Source organism: Neomonachus schauinslandi, chromosome 8 (genome assembly GCF_002201575.2).
Source record: "Neomonachus schauinslandi chromosome 8, ASM220157v2, whole genome shotgun sequence".
Taxonomy (NCBI): domain Eukaryota; kingdom Metazoa; phylum Chordata; class Mammalia; order Carnivora; family Phocidae; genus Neomonachus; species Neomonachus schauinslandi.
The window spans coordinates 51,597,989-51,616,973 of record NC_058410.1 but is presented as its reverse complement, the minus strand read 5'-3'; the positions used below and the strand labels follow the sequence as shown (position 1 = coordinate 51,616,973).

At 43.3% G+C, this 18,985-nt stretch overlaps 1 protein-coding gene across 1 annotated transcript in view; it reads left to right on the top strand.

The window, feature by feature from the left end:
* LOC110583309 (coiled-coil domain-containing protein 162-like) overlaps positions 1-18,985 on the top strand; it is a 50,913-nt gene that overhangs the window by 18,038 nt on the left and 13,890 nt on the right. The window contains exons 6-8 of the mRNA XM_021693356.1: positions 741-861; positions 10,622-10,731; positions 18,478-18,627. Coding sequence (XP_021549031.1) covers positions 741-861; positions 10,622-10,731; positions 18,478-18,627 — 381 coding nt within the window. The remainder of the gene's footprint in view (positions 1-740; positions 862-10,621; positions 10,732-18,477; positions 18,628-18,985) is intronic.

The window sequence follows — 18,985 nt, the reverse complement described above, 5'->3', positions numbered from 1 at the left end:
GAGTCTCCACGTGGCTGTGTTCCCTTGTGTCTGTAACAGGCAAGGCTGTGTTCTCCTTGTTACTGTAACAGGAAAGCAAAACTTCTAGCTGTTTGAGTGTCAATGGACAGATTCTCGTCCCCTGAAGGTCAAGAATTCAGTGGCAATCTGCCCCCCACCCCCACAACACACACACACACCCCAGTCCCAAGCCCATTGCTTACCCTTCTGAGCCCTGGTTCTCTCTTGTACCTGGGGTCCTGTGACAGGGAGAAACATGGGTTCTACAAGCATAATGGGTAAAGTAAGGGCTCATGGTTATTGGGAGAGATTTCTCCTGGTCATGTTTGGAATTTTAAATCTTCTCATGAAATCCTCCTTGATATCTAAATTGAGTTTCAGGCCCAGGCGTTTCTCTTGTAATGACATCTCATGAAATTCCTGACCACATTTAAGAGACCCCAAAAACACATGAGGTCACCTCAGACATTGAGCACTTTGCAATTTATCACGACTTGGTAAAAAAGGGTTGTATTTTATCAACTGGGATGTGGGCCAGGAAGAAAAGATGTTGGTCTCCAGAGAGGTATAACTACCCTTGCAGAAGCACTTGGAAACCCAAGAAAGGAACCCTTCCTTCTTCCCTGAGAGAGAGTAGCTGAAGGACAGGACCTAGCCCCAGACCCTTCTGCAGGAATTTGACTTAGGAGCTCAGAGTATAAGCTGAATGTAGAAAGTGACTCTCAAACTTCTTACTCTAGCTTCAGAAACTTCTGGAAAATCTTGAAATTCATCTGATCCAAGAAGTATTAAGAAAAGTTAACAGAGAGATAGCACTAGTGGTATCAGAAAAATCCAAGGAGCAGGGTGCTCTCCCTACAGGTAAAGTATGTTTATTTTATTACTTCACAAAACAGCATTTATTTTTTTTTCCTAATTATAAAAGCAATCCATGTATCATTTTCATTGTAAAAAAAGTATCACAATGTCCAGAAAATGATATAAAAATTACTTTTTAACACCTTGGCCTAGAGAGAACTATTAACACTTTGATATATTTCCTTCTACTTAAAGTCTTTTAAATAGAAAACATTTGTTAAGTTCAGTCTCAACTCTGCTAGTTAACTCATAACTGAAATAAAGTTAAAATGGGTAAAACACATAAGCTTTTCTTATTTGTAATATATTTAAGTGTATATATGTATATATATATATATATATATACATATATATGACATATATGTCAAAATCTTACAAATACATGTATTGGGGTGGGAAAGCAATCAAAATTATTTCCTTTCATCTGAAGTCTAAAGTCAGGCTCACTTCACGGACATGTGATCAGTGCACTTACATAGGACCCAGGAGTACTTGGGGTTTAATGCTCTATGGGTACCATCTTGAAACTCTTGATTTTAACTTAGAATTTGTGTTTTGTAACTGGAATTCAGTGAGTCCATGGAGCATGCACCAAGGACTTGGAGCCTTTGCCTTACACACAGTTCCACTTCTTACTGCCTCCCTGCCTTGCCAGGAGGGGTTCTCAGCTGCCTACTCATCTGCTCTCTGGCACCCTAGGAACCCCTAACCTCCCCCTCAGCATCCCCATCTAGCAATTGCTGCCACCCTCCTCTCCACTGGGGGCCTGAGCAAGAGGAAGATCAGAATATGTGTACCTAGTAGTATCTCAAGGACCCTAGTCTGGCAACATCATGGTACATCTGATGGGTGACTCAGTGGGAGTAAGCCTATTGCCTATCCTTAGATTTGTATACTATCCCGGGATGGAGGTTACAATATCCTTGGGCTTGCCTGTCCACAGTGGGCCCATGGGAAGGAAAGCTGCCTGGCTCAACTTCTCTGCCCCTGGCCAGGACATGGGGCTGCCGCCCAGCAGCTGCATATACACTCATGCTTCCGGTCACAGAGTGGAGCCCCTGGGTGCCTGGGAGGGTCGCACTTGCCTTGTGAGCATTCCTGTGCCTGAGGAGTACAACATTAAAAATGAATAAAAACACCATGACAGGTCAAGAAAGAGACTGCAGAAGAAAGAAAACACTATCTTTTAGTACCTATAGTTGTGCTTTTTTCCTCTACTTTTTGAATAAGAAGCCCTGCATTTTTATTTTGCCCAGGGTGTCATAGATTATGTAGCTGGTCCTGTCTGAACTTCAGTGTCTACTCCTGACTCCTACTAATTCTGTAGGAAAAATCCATAGCCTTTAAATGACGGAGAAGTTGTTTGACTAGGAAACTAAATTAGATTTTCCTTTTGAGACAAAGTCCACAGATATTGTAATGTGCATTAATAATCTATGTCCTCACCTAAGATATTGTCATTTTTCTCAGTGCTTTGAGTAACTGAATTCTGTAAACAGGGCTTTGGGAAAAGGCTATGCAGTGAGAGGGCAAGCCACTTCTCAGCTGGGGATGTCACCAGAGAGCTAAATGTCACCAGAGAGCTAAGTGAGGTTGAACTTCAATTACAGAGCATTTAACAAGACACAAAGCACTTGTTGTCTGTGCTGTGTTTGCTGCATCCAGGTGGCTCCCTTCGAGTCTTGGGAGAAAATCCACAGGCATGCAGCAGGTGCAACCATCTGCATGTTTCAGGCTGTGGTTTAATGAGACACCAGGATGGTGGGGGAAGGGAGGAAGCATTTTTGTTTTGAGGTTCTGCTGTGTGTCCCCTGGTGCAGGGTGCTCGTCAGCTGTGCTTGGAGGGAGCCGTCAGTAAGAGGCTGGTGGGAGTCAGGCAGAGGGGAGGGGTAGAGTTATTGCTAATGGTGGTAAGGTTGATATTACCAAAACTTACTTTGGCTAGAGTATACTGGCCAATTCTAAGCTCTTGTTCAGATTCTATACTCATGACTTTTAAAACAAATGCCAATAGTGAAGGTGTTTTTTATTGTTGGTTTTGTTTTTGGTCTGTTAAGCATGACTCAATGTGGGTGTCCTCCTGTAGTGAGTTACCCCAGGGCAAGTGACGGAGTCCCCGCTGTGTGCCAGGGGTGCTTTTACAGACATTTCTTCAGTATAGTCTTTCTGAGACCTGTGGACCGGGAACCTTCAAAGAAGGCAATAAAACCTTGGAATCCCCACCCACCTACTGTGCATCTCAGCAGCAAGAAGCCACCATAGTGGATGCGGCTTCCAACAGGGGCTGCTTTATCATGCAGAGACCACCTTTTGTGGCCAAGGTTAGCTTGGCACTAGGAGTTTCTAAAGAGGGAGTTGGGAATGGAGAGTATTGAGACCCAGGGGACATCCCAAGCTCTTGTCCTTCCCTCAGGGTCTTCTCTGTCCCTGTTGGCCAACTCTGGTGTCTACATTTATTACCAGCCAGAAAGAAACCCTCCAATACTTCTCTGTCTCCTCCCTCCTTCCCACCTTGTCTTGGAGCTTCATCTTCTTTTTTTTTTTTTTTTTTTTTTAAGATTTTATTTATTTGCGAGAGAGAGAATGAGAGACAGAGAGCATGAGAGGGAGGAGGGTCAGAGGGAGAAGCAGACTCCCTGCCGAGCAGGGAGCCCAATGTGGGACTCGATCCCGGGACTCCAGGATCATGACCTGAGCCGAAGGCAGTCACTTAACCAACTGAGCCACCCAGGCGCCCGGAGCTTCATCTTCTTGTATAACTTCTGAAGGGGTTTCCAATTTATCAGCGACCATCGAAAATGTGGCAGCCACACCTGGTCCAGTGCTAGTTTGTCGGAACTGAACTGGTGCTCCCCTGAGAACTTTAAAAATTTGCTCCAGACATCCTTGTTAAGTCTCAGGGCTTGGCTTAGCAGAGAGTTGGGCTCCATGGATTAAAAAAGTCTCTGCTATTCCCCATATTTGACATTTTGGCATTGAAGTAATTCTTAATTGACTTTCTCAATTTCTCTGAGCATTTATAAGGTCAGCAATCTCCAGAGTGGAGTGCCTATATCTCAGGGGTGTGGGAAGAAAATATTAGAGCTTCTAAATAGATTAAATCCATATATAAGAAGTCACATGTCACACTCTACACTGAGGTGTCCCGAAATGACCACTTTGAGGCAATCCACAAGCAAGCACTAAGAATTAGTGGAGACACTTCTAATCCTGGTACATGCTTATTGTCAGCCACATTATGAGGTTAAAAAGATAACCACATCTGAAAAGTCAGACAAAAAAATTTAAAAGGTCAAGAAAACTCTTAGGAATGTAGATTGAGATCCATTCTCATTGTTGATGAGCTTCACCCTAAGCATATCATGCTATACAATATTAGCCAGTGATAGTATTGTAGGTAGTTAGAAATACATAAATATACACATGTTAATAGTGAGTGGAAAAAATGTTTTGCTTGAGGGAAGCATAATCCAAATACTTAGGAGAGCATGGTCAAGGCCAGCATTCCCAGCAGTGTGCCCTAGAACACCAGTTTCTTAACATGTTAGTGCAGTGGTTCTCTCCATCACCCTGTACTAACAGACTCACAGGCTACCTGATGCTTTCCATTCCCTTGGTAACACAAGCTGGCAAAATACTCACTGATCACAGTCTTTGGGTTACCTATGTTTACCTAGTATCATTGATCATTGTTTGCTCCAAACCTGTTCATGCCAGTTTTGCTTATCATTGTGTTTGAGTAATTTAATTAAGTATTGTTTAAACTAATGACATAGGAGTACAAAAAGAGATCGAAATGGATAAACTGTGGTACATCCAGTCAATGGAATAATATTTAATGCTAAACAGAAATGAGCTATCCAACCATGAAAAGAAATGGATAAAAATCTCTATTACCGAAGCAAAAGAAACCAACCTGAAAAGACTACATATTGTATGATTCCAAATATATGACTTTCAAGAAAAGGCAGAACAATGGAGACAGCAAAAAGATCAGTGGTTGCCAAGGGTTTAGAGGGGAAAGAAGGATGAACAGGCAGAATACAGAGGATTTTTAAGGTAGCGAAGCTATTCTGTATGATAGTATAATAGTGGAGAGATGCCAATTATACATTCATCAAAGCCATAGTTTCACCAAGAGTGAACCGTAATGTAAACTATGGACTTTGGGTGATAATGACATGTTAGTGTATGCTCATCAGTTGTAACAGACACACCACACTGGTGTAGGTTGTTGATAGTTGGGGAGGCTGTGTGTTGGGGGTAGAGAGGGCAGGGAATATGTGGGAACTCTCTGTACTATCTGCTCAATTTTTCTATGAACTTAAAACTGCCCTAAAAAGATGATACATTTGGATTGTTCCATTGTCTTCTAGTTTTCTTTCCATAAAAAGAAACAAGCAAACCAATAAAACCACATACTAGAAAACCACACAATGTGTTATGGTTTCTAGAAGAAAGATAGTACAGAACTCCAATGAGTGGGTGCATACAAAGAAAAGGCCTAAGTTCTATGTTAGAAAATTGGCAAATGTTTGTATATTTTTAAGTTAAATAAAATGTTTAAGATACCGCAAGTCATTTTTTTAAAGCATTCTCTGGTTTAACAGACTTCTTTTGATTAACAAACCAACTCTTAGTCTTGATTGCAAGGAAAGGACTTCTACTGTGTTTTGCAAGGGTTGAGGGGCAAGGGGAAGCTTTTGTTTATTTGTTTTTTGCCAAAACAAGTTTGGGAAACTTGTGGTAAATAATGTTAAAAAGGTTTCTTTGCTCCAGGCCTTCTCAGAGCCTTTACTATAATAGTGTGCACTATAAAGTTCCAAAAGAGAGTGTATGAAATATTCTTTATTTTTTTTAAATTTTTTTTTTTTTTTAAAGATTTTATTTATTTGAGAGAGAGAGAATGAGAGACAGAGAGCATGAGAGGGAGGAGGGTCAGAGGGAGAAGCAGACTCCCCGCTGAGCAGGGAGCCCGATGTGGGACTCGATCCAGGGACTCTAGGATCATGACCTGGGCCGAAGGCAGTCGCTTAACCAACTGAGCCACCCAGGCGCCCTATTTTTTAAAAATTTTTAATTTAAATTCAAGTCAGTTAATGTATAGTGTATTATTAGGTTCAGGGTAGAGTTTAGTGATTCATCAGTTACATATAACACCCAGGGCTCATTACATCAAGTGTCCTCCTTAATGCCCATCACCCAATTACCCCATCCCCCCACCCACTGTAATGTTCTTTAAATTTATTTAACCACAGAACACTTTTCTCCCCTCATGAGTATCTATCATCCACTCAAGGGACTAGTGTTCTGGGGAGCAGTTTAGAAACACAGGAGTAGAAAATACATACATACATACATATGCTTGAAGCAATAAGGTTCCAACCTACCCACCTTCTGGGGACCCCTGGCTGGTCAGGAGAATGTTGGTTGGCAGTTGGATGCCTTCAAGTTTCAGTTCTGCTCAGCTCAGGACCCAGGAGCCACTTAGGCAGAGGCTAGTGGTTGTGTTAGAGAAGTGAAATGCTATGAAACCAAAATGCCTTTCCTAGAGGGAGGAGGCTGACTAGAGGGTAGGGAGAGTGTTCATAGAGGGAGAGAGGGGAAGTGGTTTGGCCACCAGGAAGTCAAAGTTTCCTCCAGTCAAAGGACCTGGGAACAGAGGGAGAGGAAAGAACAAAACGCTAATTTAACCTCCAGTGTGCTGTCTCCTTCCCACCTCCATGCTGCCGTCTAAAACTGCTTCAGCTTAAAGATGCCATGACCACACACACACACACACACACACACACACACACACACACTGAAAATGAGACCCATTTGGAGACCACAAACTCCACTTGGCCAGGAATTACTTCTCTTGGATGAATTCAACTCTCCCTGGCTTCCCCTTACTCCTGCCTACAGAAGTACTTGCATGTTTGAACTTGAACTCATGAGGAAGAAGTATGGTGGGAAGATTTCCCAGCACTTTGGTAAAATACTTAATATTCCCCTTCAGCTGAAAAAAAAAAAATACGTCCCCTTCAGCTGAGCCCAGAGCTAAACCCTAAAACCACCCCTGTGGGCATTTGCCAGGTGACGGCCCCCAAACCAGAAGTGTGTGGCAGATGTGGTCCCTCACCAGGCTTTTCTGTGAGCCAGAGACCTACCGCTAATGTACCCTGGAAAAAGTATCCAATTTCTTGTCTGAAAATTTTCTGAAATATACATGAGCTCTGTTTTGTCAAAGCTTAGACTTAACAAAAAGTCTTAAACGTCTTAAGAAGTGTGAACTTCTAGGCACATTAACTCTATTGGATTTTCCACGTCAACTATGCCAGGACAGTGGTATTATGTCTACTTACCTTTATTATCCTAAAGGAAAAACAAAGTCAGATTTCTGTTTATGATGGAAAGTATCCAACTGTGGAATTCTGGAACCCCAGAATTTTCAAAATCAGGACCACCCAATAAATAAGATAATTGCAAGGGGCTCCTGCTCTGTCAAAGCCACATTTCTGAGAGGATTGTGCTGGATGCTTCCCCTTGTGTGCACCACGTCTCCTGTCAGAAAAAATGAAAGTATGAGTAGGAAATCACATCTGAAATTAGAAACAGCTGGGGACAGGGAGTAGCCCTGTGTGTACTCTTGGTGTGGCCAGCACCCCCACAACAGAAAAGGGAGTGGGGCAAGGCTTGGCTTCTACCTCTGACTCCATAGGTTTCTCTTTGTTTCCAGACTCCCCTGGGGCCATGCACAAGGAAGTAGACCCTACCCAACATAATTAAACATACACATACACAACTTGCTCTCCCATATGGAAGTTAAAGAGTGTTGATATATTTACACAGCTCCAGCACTGTCATATTAAGTTTTGATTTTTTTAACAGCTAATACATTTACCTTATTCAAAACTCAAAACAATATAAAAATATATGTGTTTAGAGATCTCGTTGCCACTACTGACCCCCTTTTGTCACCCCATGTAAACATTTTGGTTAGTTTTTTAAATATATACTATCAATGCTTCTTTATGCATATACTAATTCATTATTTTATCCAATATCTGTTTACTGAGCACCTAGTATGTGCCATACTACTATATTTTAGGCCCTGTTTGGGGGATACATCCTTACTTTCATGGAGCAAAACTCCTTACTCTTGTGGATTTTATCATCTAGAAGGGGATAGGCAGATAATAAGCAATAAACAGAAGAAATAAGAAAATAATGGAGTAAGGAGGATGGTGGTGTGGAATTTTGAAGCAGGCACATTGCAATTTTAAATAGGGTGGTCAGGAGAAAGTGACACATTGAGCAAAGTTTGAAGGTGATGAGGGAGTTAGATACTATGTGGGTATCTGGGCAGACAGATAAACAGACAAAAGAACAGCCCATCCAGAAGAACAGCCCACACAGAGGCCCTAAGTACCTACCATGTTTGGAACAGAAAGATCCAAGTGTGGCTGGAATGGAGAGAGTGAGGGAGAGTAGTAGGAAATGAAACCAGAGAGGAAGAGTGAAAAGAGGACGGATCACTTAGGGCCTACTCTTAGTGTTTACTCTGAACGTAATGGGGAGCCTGTCCCAGATTTTGAATGACATGATCTGACATATTTTATTTTATTTTTATTCTAAAAGATGTATTTATTCATTTGAGGGGGAGAGGGGCAGAGGGAAGCGGGGAGAGAGAATCTCAAGCAGACTCCCTGCTGACCATGGAGCCCAACTCGGGGCTAGATCTCACAACCCTGAGATCATGACCTGAGCCAAAATTAAGAGTCCGATGCTTAACCAATTGAGCCACCCAGGTGCTCCTGATCTGACATATTTTAATGGAATCTCTCTGGCTGCTGTTTGAGAATGGACTGTAAAGGAAAAAGGGTGGAAGAAGGGAGAGGCTACTTTGGAGGCTACTGTAACAATCTGAGCATGGGGAGATGGTGGCTCAAACAAGGTTGGGAGCAGTGGAAGTATTACATGGTCAGATTCAAGGCATATTATTGAAGTAACCACTAATGGAATGTGTATTGGGTGTGGGAGAAAGAGAAGAGTCCATGATAACTCCAAGATTTTTGACCCGAGAAACTGGGAAAATAGAATTGCCATCAGCTGAGATGGCAAGTTAGGGAGGGAAGATCAAGAATTTATTTATGCCCAAATGACATTTAAAATGCCTTTTAGACATCCAAGAAGAGATGCCAGGTGACTACTGGATCTAAATTTGAAGGTTGTGAGCATATGGATGATGTTTAGCCATGAGACTAAATGAGATAGCCAAGGGAGTGAATGTAGATAGAAAAAAAGGAGGTGAACCAAGGGCTGAGTCTGAGGACACTTAATGTTAAGAGCTGGAGGTGGGGAGGGGAAAAGGCGAACCAGCAAAAGGGACCTAGAGGGAACAAACAGCAAGAAGAAAACTAGGACAGAGTGGTATCCCAATGTCTAGTGATGAAAGTTTCTCAGCAGGAGGAATGTGACAAATTATGTGACATGCTTCTGGTAGTCGAGTAAAATGAATGTTTTTAGTCATGTTGGGGTCACTGGTACTTAATACAAAATCAGTTTCAGGGAAGCTGTGGGGGGAAAAAGCAGGTCAGTAGGCTTAAGAAGGATTTTGAGAGAAGTCACAGACAGTAAAGATAGGCCTTTCTTTCTGAGAGTTTTGCAAAAAAAAGGGGGGGAGCAAAGGAATGAAGCAATAGCTGACAGGGGAAGTGGGGTTAAGAGACAGATTTTTATGAAGTGGGAGAAATAATGTGTGATATTGTGAAAGACCGAGGAAAGAGGGGAGAAGTGATACTGGAGAATGCTGTATTTCTGGAGTGATAATCTTGAATAGGCTTGAGGGGATAGCTCCTCCTTTATTATATTTATCACATCTTTCTTATGAAAGATGAGAATATCTTTATATTCACTGTTCCTCACCTGGTGTTTTTCACATAATAAACTCTGGTTCTTTCCATATCAATACATGGAGAAGGTTCTTTTTTATAGCTGCATACTATTCCATTGGAAGGATATACCACAGTTTATGTGTTGCTTCCAAGCTACTGCTGTCCTAAACAATGTTACTCTGAATAACTGTGTATATGCCTCATCTCATATGTCAGCCTGTTGCTACTTCAATCCATAGTCTGTCAGCTCTCAACATTTCTAGTCTATGACTATAAATATAATAGCTCTTCATTTCTTTCTTTCTTTTTTAAGATTTTATTTATTTATTTGACAGAGAGAGAGATAGCGAGAGAGGGGAGTGTTCAGGCAGGGGGAGTGGGAGAGGGAGAAGCAGGCTTCCCACCGAGCAGGGAGCCCAGTGCAGGGCTCGATCCCAGGACCCTGGGATCATGACCTGAGCCGAAGGCAGACGCTTAATGACTGAGCCACCCAGGCGCCCCACTCTTCATTTATTTCTGTTAGTTGTGTTAGGCCAAAATAATTGTTCAGATATATGTAGGGACTTAATGAAAATAGATATGTTGGATCAACAATAACATTTGATTCAGGATTTTTAGTTATGATAACAGAATATTGTTCACTGGGCTTCAGAGGTACTTTTCCAAATCTTTTCATTAGGAATCTTGTTAGAGATCTTCCTTATTCCTATGTTCTGGAGGATTCTGTGACCTCAACCAACTCCTCCCCTGCCCCTGCCTCACCCATTAGTTTTTGTGTATTTGGAAACACCAGTTTCTTGTGTCCAGGGTTATGTCTCAGAGAGTAGCCATTAATTGTTGTTTAATGTTTCATGACACTAGCATTGGTGTGTTTCTCCCCCTAGACCTTTGGAAGCACCATGTCATGAAAGAAAACTTTTCTGTTAGCAGACCACAGATAGTTGAAAAATTTAAACAGAGATTAATGGAAAATTACCAGGATGGTGGACTAGAGGTATGTATTGAAAGTTAGTCATTTTAGAGTGTGTTTTTTTGTAACAGAAACCCAAACAAGGAAGACTTTCCCTTTAACGCATTTCCTAATGCTTCCCTTACTCCCTTAGAATAAAGATATGAATTCTGAGGCTTAACTCAAAGTAGTAAGCACTTGCTATCATTTTAATTTTGGAAAAAGATTGATTTCTAATAAAATATGGGAGAGAAATTAGAATATGCATGTTGGCTAATTTCAGATTTGGCCAGTTTTTAAAAGTAACCTTGGAGTTTGTTGATGAATAAGTTGTTTTTAGCAACATTTCCTGTGTTGATTTTTTATTTTTTTTATTTTATTATTTTTTTTAAAGAGTTTTATTTATTTATCTGACAGGGAGAGAGAGAGCACACATAGGCAGAGCAGGAGGCAGAAGGAGAGGGAGAAACAGGCTCTCCGCTGAGCAGGGAGCCCAACGCAGGGCTCGATCCCGGGACCCTGGGATCATGACCTGAGCCGAAGGCAGACGCCTAACTGACTGAGCCACCCAGGCACCCCCTATTTTATTATTTTTTAAAAATTTTTTTGAGAGAGAAAGAGAGAGTGCACGTGTGCATACGCACGCATGCCAGTGAGGGGTGGAAGAGAGGTGGAGAGGGAGAGAGAGAATCCCAAGCAGACTCCATGCCCAGCGCAGAGCCCAATATGGGGCTCTATTTCACGACCCTGAGATCATGACCTGAGCAGAAATCAAGAGTTGGATGCTTAACTGACTACACCTCCCAGGCACGCCCTGTGTTAGTTTTTTAATATAGAAAATTTAGAAGAGAGAAACTAAAATAGCCTATAATTCCACTACCTAGAAAACATTTTTTAAATGTATAATACAAAAAAAAAATATATCAGAAAGGTAACATTTCCACCCCTCCTTCACTGTACCATCCCCAGTTCTCTCCCCACAAAGGAAATCAGTATCAACAATATTTTGTGTTTATATATATATATTTGAATCCATAACTGTATATAATATATATTTAATAACAATAATATGTATTTAATACATACAATACACATATACACAGTCCTTGGAGTTTTCAACTGTTGACTATTTCTAGACAGTGCTGAAAAGGCAGAATAAGAGAGTGTTTGTGGCGCGGCACCTGGGTGGCTCAGTCGTTAAGCATCTGCCTTCCGCTCAGGTCATGGTCCCAGGGTCCTGGGATCGAGCCCCCATCGGGCTCCCTGCTCCGCGGGGAGCCTGCTTCTCCCTCTCCCACTCCCCATGCTTGTGTTCCCTCTCTTGCTATGTTTCTCTCTCTGTCAAATAAATAAATAAAATCTTTACAAAAAGAGAGAGAGAGAGTGTATGTGGCTCTATGGCCATAGCAGAGCTTTCAGGATCATTAACAAATGAAGCATAAGTACATTAGGTAGATATGAATCCAGTTGCCTTTGAAATTCCACCATTTTTTTTAAACCCGATTTAACAAAATATGCTTAAATTTTTAAAACAATATTTCCGTCAAACTTTTATTTTTCTAAGCTCTTCAAATATTCCCCATAATTTTATAATAAACACTTCAGTTTCTAATTACGAGGTAGAGAATTCACTAGCTTGCTGGGGACACTTTTTCCTCAGAGCTTGATGATTTACACATATTTCATTTAAGCTTTCAGTTACACCCAAATGTGGTCCTGTGTATTCTGATGAGGAGGTGAAGTGGTTCCTTTTGGTCCCTGCAGCTCAGAGGTTCTCACCAGAGTGATTAGGGTAGGGCATGCTTAGAAATATGTTTGAAGTTGGGGCTCCTGGGTGGCTCAGTTGGTTAAGCGACTGCCTTCGGCTCAGGTCATGATCCCAGAGTCCTGGGATCGAGTCCCACATCGGGCTCCCGGCTCAGCGGGAAGCCTGCTTCTCCCTCTCCCACTCCCCCTGCTTGTGTTCCTGCTCTCGCTGTCTCTGTCTCTGTCAAATAAATAAATAAAATCTTAAAAAAAAAAAAAAGAAAGAAAGAAATATGTTTGAAGCAAAAAATTGGGTGGCTCTCCTTAAAAAAAGGAAAGAAATTCTGACATGTGCTTCATCATGGATGAAGTTTAAAGACCTTGTGCTCAGTGAAAAAGGCCAGTCACAAAAGCATAAATGCTACATGATTCCGCTTCTGTGAAGTACCCACAGTAGTCAAATTCATAGAGACAGAAAGTAGAATGGTGGTTGTTAGGAGCTGGGGGGAGGGGGATGGGGAGCTGGTGTTTAGTAGGAACAAGTGTCTCAGTTGTGCAAGATGCAAAGAGTTCTAGAGATTGCACAACAGTGTGAATGTACTTAATGCCACTGAAGTTTACACTTAAAAATTGTCTAAATGGTGGCGCCTGGCTGACTCAGTTGGTAGAGCATGTGACTCTTAATCTCGGAGTCAAGAATTCGAGCCCCACCTTGAGTGTGGAGATTACTTAAAAAAAAAAAAAAAGATTTCAATGGCAAATGTTATGTGATGTATATTTTACCACAATAAAAACAAACAAAAAGTCTGTGGCTCAAGATATGCTCAACCCCTATGTATATGCTTTACTCCAACATTGAAGATGGGATTGTCTAGGAAAGAAATGTGGATATTAGGGCAAACCCGTATTAGGTATAACTGAAACCCAAGGTACACTGAAGAGGTTGGTGACTGCCTGCCAGTGTCTTGGAATCAGAGGACACCAGGACGTTAGATCCCTCCAAACTCTATGCCTGGTGGACCTCTAGCCTCTTCTGGATCATCTGCAATGACAGGGAACTCACTCTCTTGCAAGCCCACCTGCCCTCCCCAGCCATTCCTGGTAGCTCTTGTTTTAAGCAGCTCTTACTGAGTTGGCTTTGGCCTCCCCACCATCTCCATCATGGATCCTAGTTCTGTCCCTGGGACATCACAGGTCATGGTTCTGACCCCTTACAACAAGACTTTAGGTATCCAAAGGCAGGTCAGTCCGAGAAACTCAATTAAGCACCATTGCTAGCATGCGTGAAGCCTCGGTAAAATTACAACGAAGGGCCTGCTCTGATAGCACAAACCCAAACGAGTGCCCCTCTGGGTGGTGGGTTACAAATTGTTACACCTTCCTCCAGATGGGTGCGGCCCAAGCCAGGGCACATGAACTGGAAAAGGGAGCAGGCGCTGGGCTCCTCCCTCACCTGGGCGCCTCTGTGCAGAGGACCTGAGCCCAGCCTTCTCTTCTTCAGACTAAACCTCTTTCATGTCCTTCAATCACCTTATATGAGCAGCCCTCCCATCCTGATCAGTCCCCTCTAAATGCAAGATCGTCTGACCAGTGGAAAGTGTACTTGTCCTGTGTGATCTGCTTTGATTAATGCCCATGAGTGTGCTGGGTATTGGCAGCTGCTTCACGGATGACTCATGAGGCTAACAGTCACCTGAAGCCCGCACGTTGCCTTCAGGCATCCTGCTGCTGCCATATTATTAGCTTTTTTCTTACTCAATTTAGTCCACTCTGAACTTCTTGAAATCCCTAAAAATCTGGATTTTTATCATCCAGCACACTCTCTCTCCTTCCCAGGTTCATGTTAGCCTGCCCTCGGTCTCCTCATTCAATTTATTACTGACAATGTATGCCAGGACAGGCCCCAAGCCCTGTGCTACCCCCTTAGGGTCCCCTTCAGGCTGACCCCACTCTCTGGGCACAGTCTTTCTGTGGCCAGCCGCCCATCCGTTGTACTGTTGCCCAGTCTATGTTCTCCATTGGTCCACAAGGACATCATGAGGAACCTTTCCAGATACCCTGCTGAAATCCAGGTACACCGCATGCACTCTATTTCCTGAGGAAAATGTTCATCTGACCTGATTTTTCTTGAATCCATATTGGCCTCTAGTGATCTTTTCTTCCTTCTCCAAATTCTAAAAAAACCAGCCTTTCACAATCAGTTCTAACATCTTGCCCAAATTTTATACCAAATACACTGACCTAAAGTTAGAGACTGACCTTTATTGCGAATCAGAACTATAATAGTCTATTGTGTGGATTCCAGAACCATTTCCATTCATATGCCAAAAGTCATTCATTCATTTAGCCAGTGTTTATAGATCTCCTATTTTTTTTTTCTAGGCACTTTATTAGATTAAAGGCAAAAGGTACAGTTCTTGCCCTCAAAGAGCTTATGGAATCAGGTGACCCACAAGTGTCAGGAAAAGGTACTTTACATTAAATGCTTTGAGAGAGGCATACACAGGAGATACAACCCACCTAGGGGGTAGGGAAGAAATAGTCAGGGAAGACTTCCTGGAGGAGGTGTTGTCTGGGCCAAGTCTTAAAGCACAAATGGGAGTTAGCCAAATGAAGAGGGGCTGGGGAAGGAAGGTAGAGAAATTTAAGAAGGGAGTATAGCAGAGTTCAGAGGAGGACATTGAAAAGGTGGACAGGACCGGTTGCTGAACGGCCTTGTAGGCAATCCTTAGGAGTCAGGATTTCATCCCAGAGTCAGTGGGAAGTCACTGAAGCATTTTGTCAGCAGAAGTGGGTTTTAGAAACATCATCAAAACACCTTGTGCATGCCTGATATTACACCAATTATGAGGGGCTCCAAGATGAAACAAACCACAGAAGTGCAATTTGCTCCCAGCAAAGCCAGACTTTTGCCATAACAAGGCCTAGCACCTGCCAGGCTTCACCCCAGGCTGGCTCTCCAGAAGAATCTGGTGATTTTCCAGCCAGTGCCATTCATCACAGTTCAGGTTTAACTGTTGGTGAAGGAATCAGCCCATGGGAGGGCATGGTCTTCACTCTGTGGTTTTATGGAACCCAAGGACCTGCCCTGAAGGGGAAGTTGGAAGATGAACCTACTTTATGCTGCATTTTGAGACAGAGCCGACATTTAGTGACCTAGGAAGGCAAGGGTAGGTTGCAGAAGAGCTTTTAAGAAACACAGTAACAAAATACAATTTCTCTGGCCTCTGGAGATGCTCAAGGGGGTCCTGGCCATTCCTACACCTCTGGTGTAACACAGACTCACCCAGAGGTGCATTACACTGGCTAAGAGGGGGATGGTAGAAGGCCACTGATGTTCAAATCTGCATTTCTGTTTGTTGGCTATCTGCTATGATGGCTATGGTAATATTAGTTTGAGAAGTGTTGGCCCTGCCAAAAAGTTGCTGGAGGCCTTATGGGTACGCTCAGGTCCAGAGACTGCCGTCCAGGACAGTGAGGGGTGAGTCCCTGTGGCCGATTCCAAGCACTGGGCCCAGCCCACCTGGACAGGGTCACCAGCCACACCCTGATGGCCTTGAATATGGTCTCACAACTCCTCAGTGTTTCAGGCTTTCATCATATTCAGTCTGGGAAGTGTTTCCTTTGTCATTACTAAATTTATGTAGCCTCAACCCTGTCACCATTAAGAAGTCAAGGGCCAGGGGATGGAATCTTGGTTCCCCTTGCCTTGATGTCAGAAGCTAAATCTGGCTGTCCTACTGCTCACTTTCCAGAGCAGGGTGGATTGCCCTCACTCCCACCCCCCTGAAGGGGCCCCTTGATGAGGCCCTAGATGAGGGAGGGAGGCTGAGTACCCTGCCCTGACTGCCTGGCTCCCATTCATGAAATCCCCCATGAGCAGAGGGTTTCATCTACGGTCTCCATTCTGCATCTCTTCAATGCACCCAAGCTGCTGTGGCTGATGATCTTTACAAAAGCTTTACTATCTTTTCATTAGGGTATACATTTTATTTACATGTACATTTTCATATATAATTATCTTAATTGTGTATACATATTAGAAAATAGAAATATGATGTATTAGAAAATACACTCATTAGCTTACCCTCACTGACAACTACTATTATTATGTTGGCATATTTCCTTCCAAACTTTATCATTTTTTTTATTCGTTAACTTTTTAAAACCAAATTAGATCATTCTATATGCCCTTTTATTATAGTGTACTTATTTTCACTTGAGTACATGTTATCAACACGTTTCCTTGTCAATAAACATTTATGTCCACAGCAGAATTTTTGGTGGCTGTCTAGTATTTCATTTGTATAGGGAGGTGAGAAAGAGTCAACCTGTTTCCCTTTATTAGGCACTTTTGATCATTTCCATTTCTCTTTTTGTTGGAAAGGCTACTATAAAGAACATCTGCTTATGTATATTTTTGTGTGTCACTTTTATTATCCCCTAAAGATGAAGTTCTGGAAGAGGAATGACTGGGCCAAAGGGCACAAACATTTTAAAATCTTTTCACAGATATAGCTAGTCTGCCCTCCAAAACGTCACCCTGATTTCCCTTGCCATCAGCAGTGGTGAGCGACCCACTTCCCTCACTCCGTCGGGACTGAGTTCTATCACTGTTTGCCATCTCTGCTAGTTTGTCTCAGTAACTCTCCTTGGTAAAGCCTGGCTGGGCTTTCTCTGGAGGTCAGTGGGGGCACGGAGGTATACTGGGCCTCACAGGGACAAGCAAGTCAGAGACACAGGACCCACCGCAGGCCAGAAACTTCTGTAGCACACTGCCAGTGAGCCTGGAGCCCTCCTGACCCTGGAAGTATCACAGATAAAGCTCATGTATGCATGCGGGCTGGGTCTTGGAGTAGGCCCCCTAAGACACCCAGGTACACACACAGACACACTTACTGATACACACACAGGGACACACATAGACACAGAGACCTATACAGACAGTCACAGGGACATCCACAGAGACATAGACATACATATAAATATACACTAATGGATACAGACACACAAACATCCACAAATGTACACAGATGCACTCACTGATATGGATACATAGAGACACACGTGAGCACTCACCTGGACTTGCAGGCCCTAAGCAGATAGATCTGTCCTATCTTCTATACATTGGCTCCCATTTCTCTCCAGAGCCAAAATCTTAGCTTGCCTTGGAGGGATGGACTTTTCCTCTGTTCCTTAATGGCTACCTCTTCAAAAGGGAGCCCGATCTCTTAGAGAAAGGGAAGGAGTGAGACTGCCAAAAGAGTAGGAGTATGTCCCTTCAACCAGAGCAAGAGGGGCCCTTGCTGGATGCTCATTCTTCAGAGGGCTCCTCTGGCTCATCTCCAGCCCCACTGTCCCTCACAGGGTGAGAAATACCCACAGCCAAGGGGATATGCCCACTCAGATCTCTGGCCTTCCTTCTAGACCACACTTCAGGAGCCTGGTATCCTGGAATTCTCCCTGGAAATTCTCCCGATCCTGCTCCCCAGAGGGAGAGTGGGCCTTACTGACAGTGTGCATACCCCAGCCTGAGGGGTGGTCCAGAGCAGCTGTGTAGGGATGTAGATAGCCGGAGTGTCTATTTGCATGCACGTGAGAGCCCTCCACAGTGTGATGTGGGGCCAGAGGTGGGAAAAGAAAGGGGTCATACTGTAAACTGTAAGTTGGTGAACCAGCTCTCTCCAGGTCACCACATTTCAGCATAGACCCAGAGTAATCCAAGAATGATAAAGTCAAACCTGCCCTTCCAAGTTATTTTGAAGATCTTTTTTCAAAGTAGGAGAATTAATAGTTTATTAGTTGGACTTATAGCCCTTAAATATCTAGCATACTTAGGTATGTGGCATGTAGGCCTCTATTTGAACTCTTGTCCCTGCCCTGCGAATACTAAGAGTGGACCTGAAAGAGAGACTCACAAGGCCAGAGCCCATGTTTCTCTGTGGCAGAGAAATGGACAAGGGTCTGGGAGCTAAGGCAACATGTGCCCTGGCACGTGAGGCCGTCCTGCTGGAGCTGCTGTGAATAATGCCCCTTCCTTTTCAGATCACATTCAGGAAAGACCACCTTGAGGCCTGCCTCCTTTCCTTGGGTTGTGATGTGATGGCGAGAGAACGCAGCAACTTCGAGAGCTACTCCATGTGTTATGAGCATGTGTTGGAGCATGCTAGGCAGAAGCTCTGTCAAAAAGAGCAGGTATGTTCCCAGAGAGACAAGAAGTGTGATGGGGAAGGTATGGGTAGGGAGGCCCAGGACTCACTCCAAAGAGGAGACTAGAACAGAGGGTGGGGGAGGTGGTCTCATGTAAGAACGGAGGGTGAAAGCTACTCCCCAAATGTCTCCTCTTACTGGTTCATTTTCTTGGGCTCTGGTCTTCTCAGCTGCAAGGGTGATGGCCCAGCAACACTGGGTTGTGTGCTTTGGAGGTGTCTAGTGGGGAATATGAAACATTAGTGACAAAGGAGCTGCCCCTCAGGGAAGATACATAGCTTACCTTCTCACCTCAGCAAACATAAAGCGCCTGTGCTGTTACTGGTCTAGCAGAGAAGCCAGG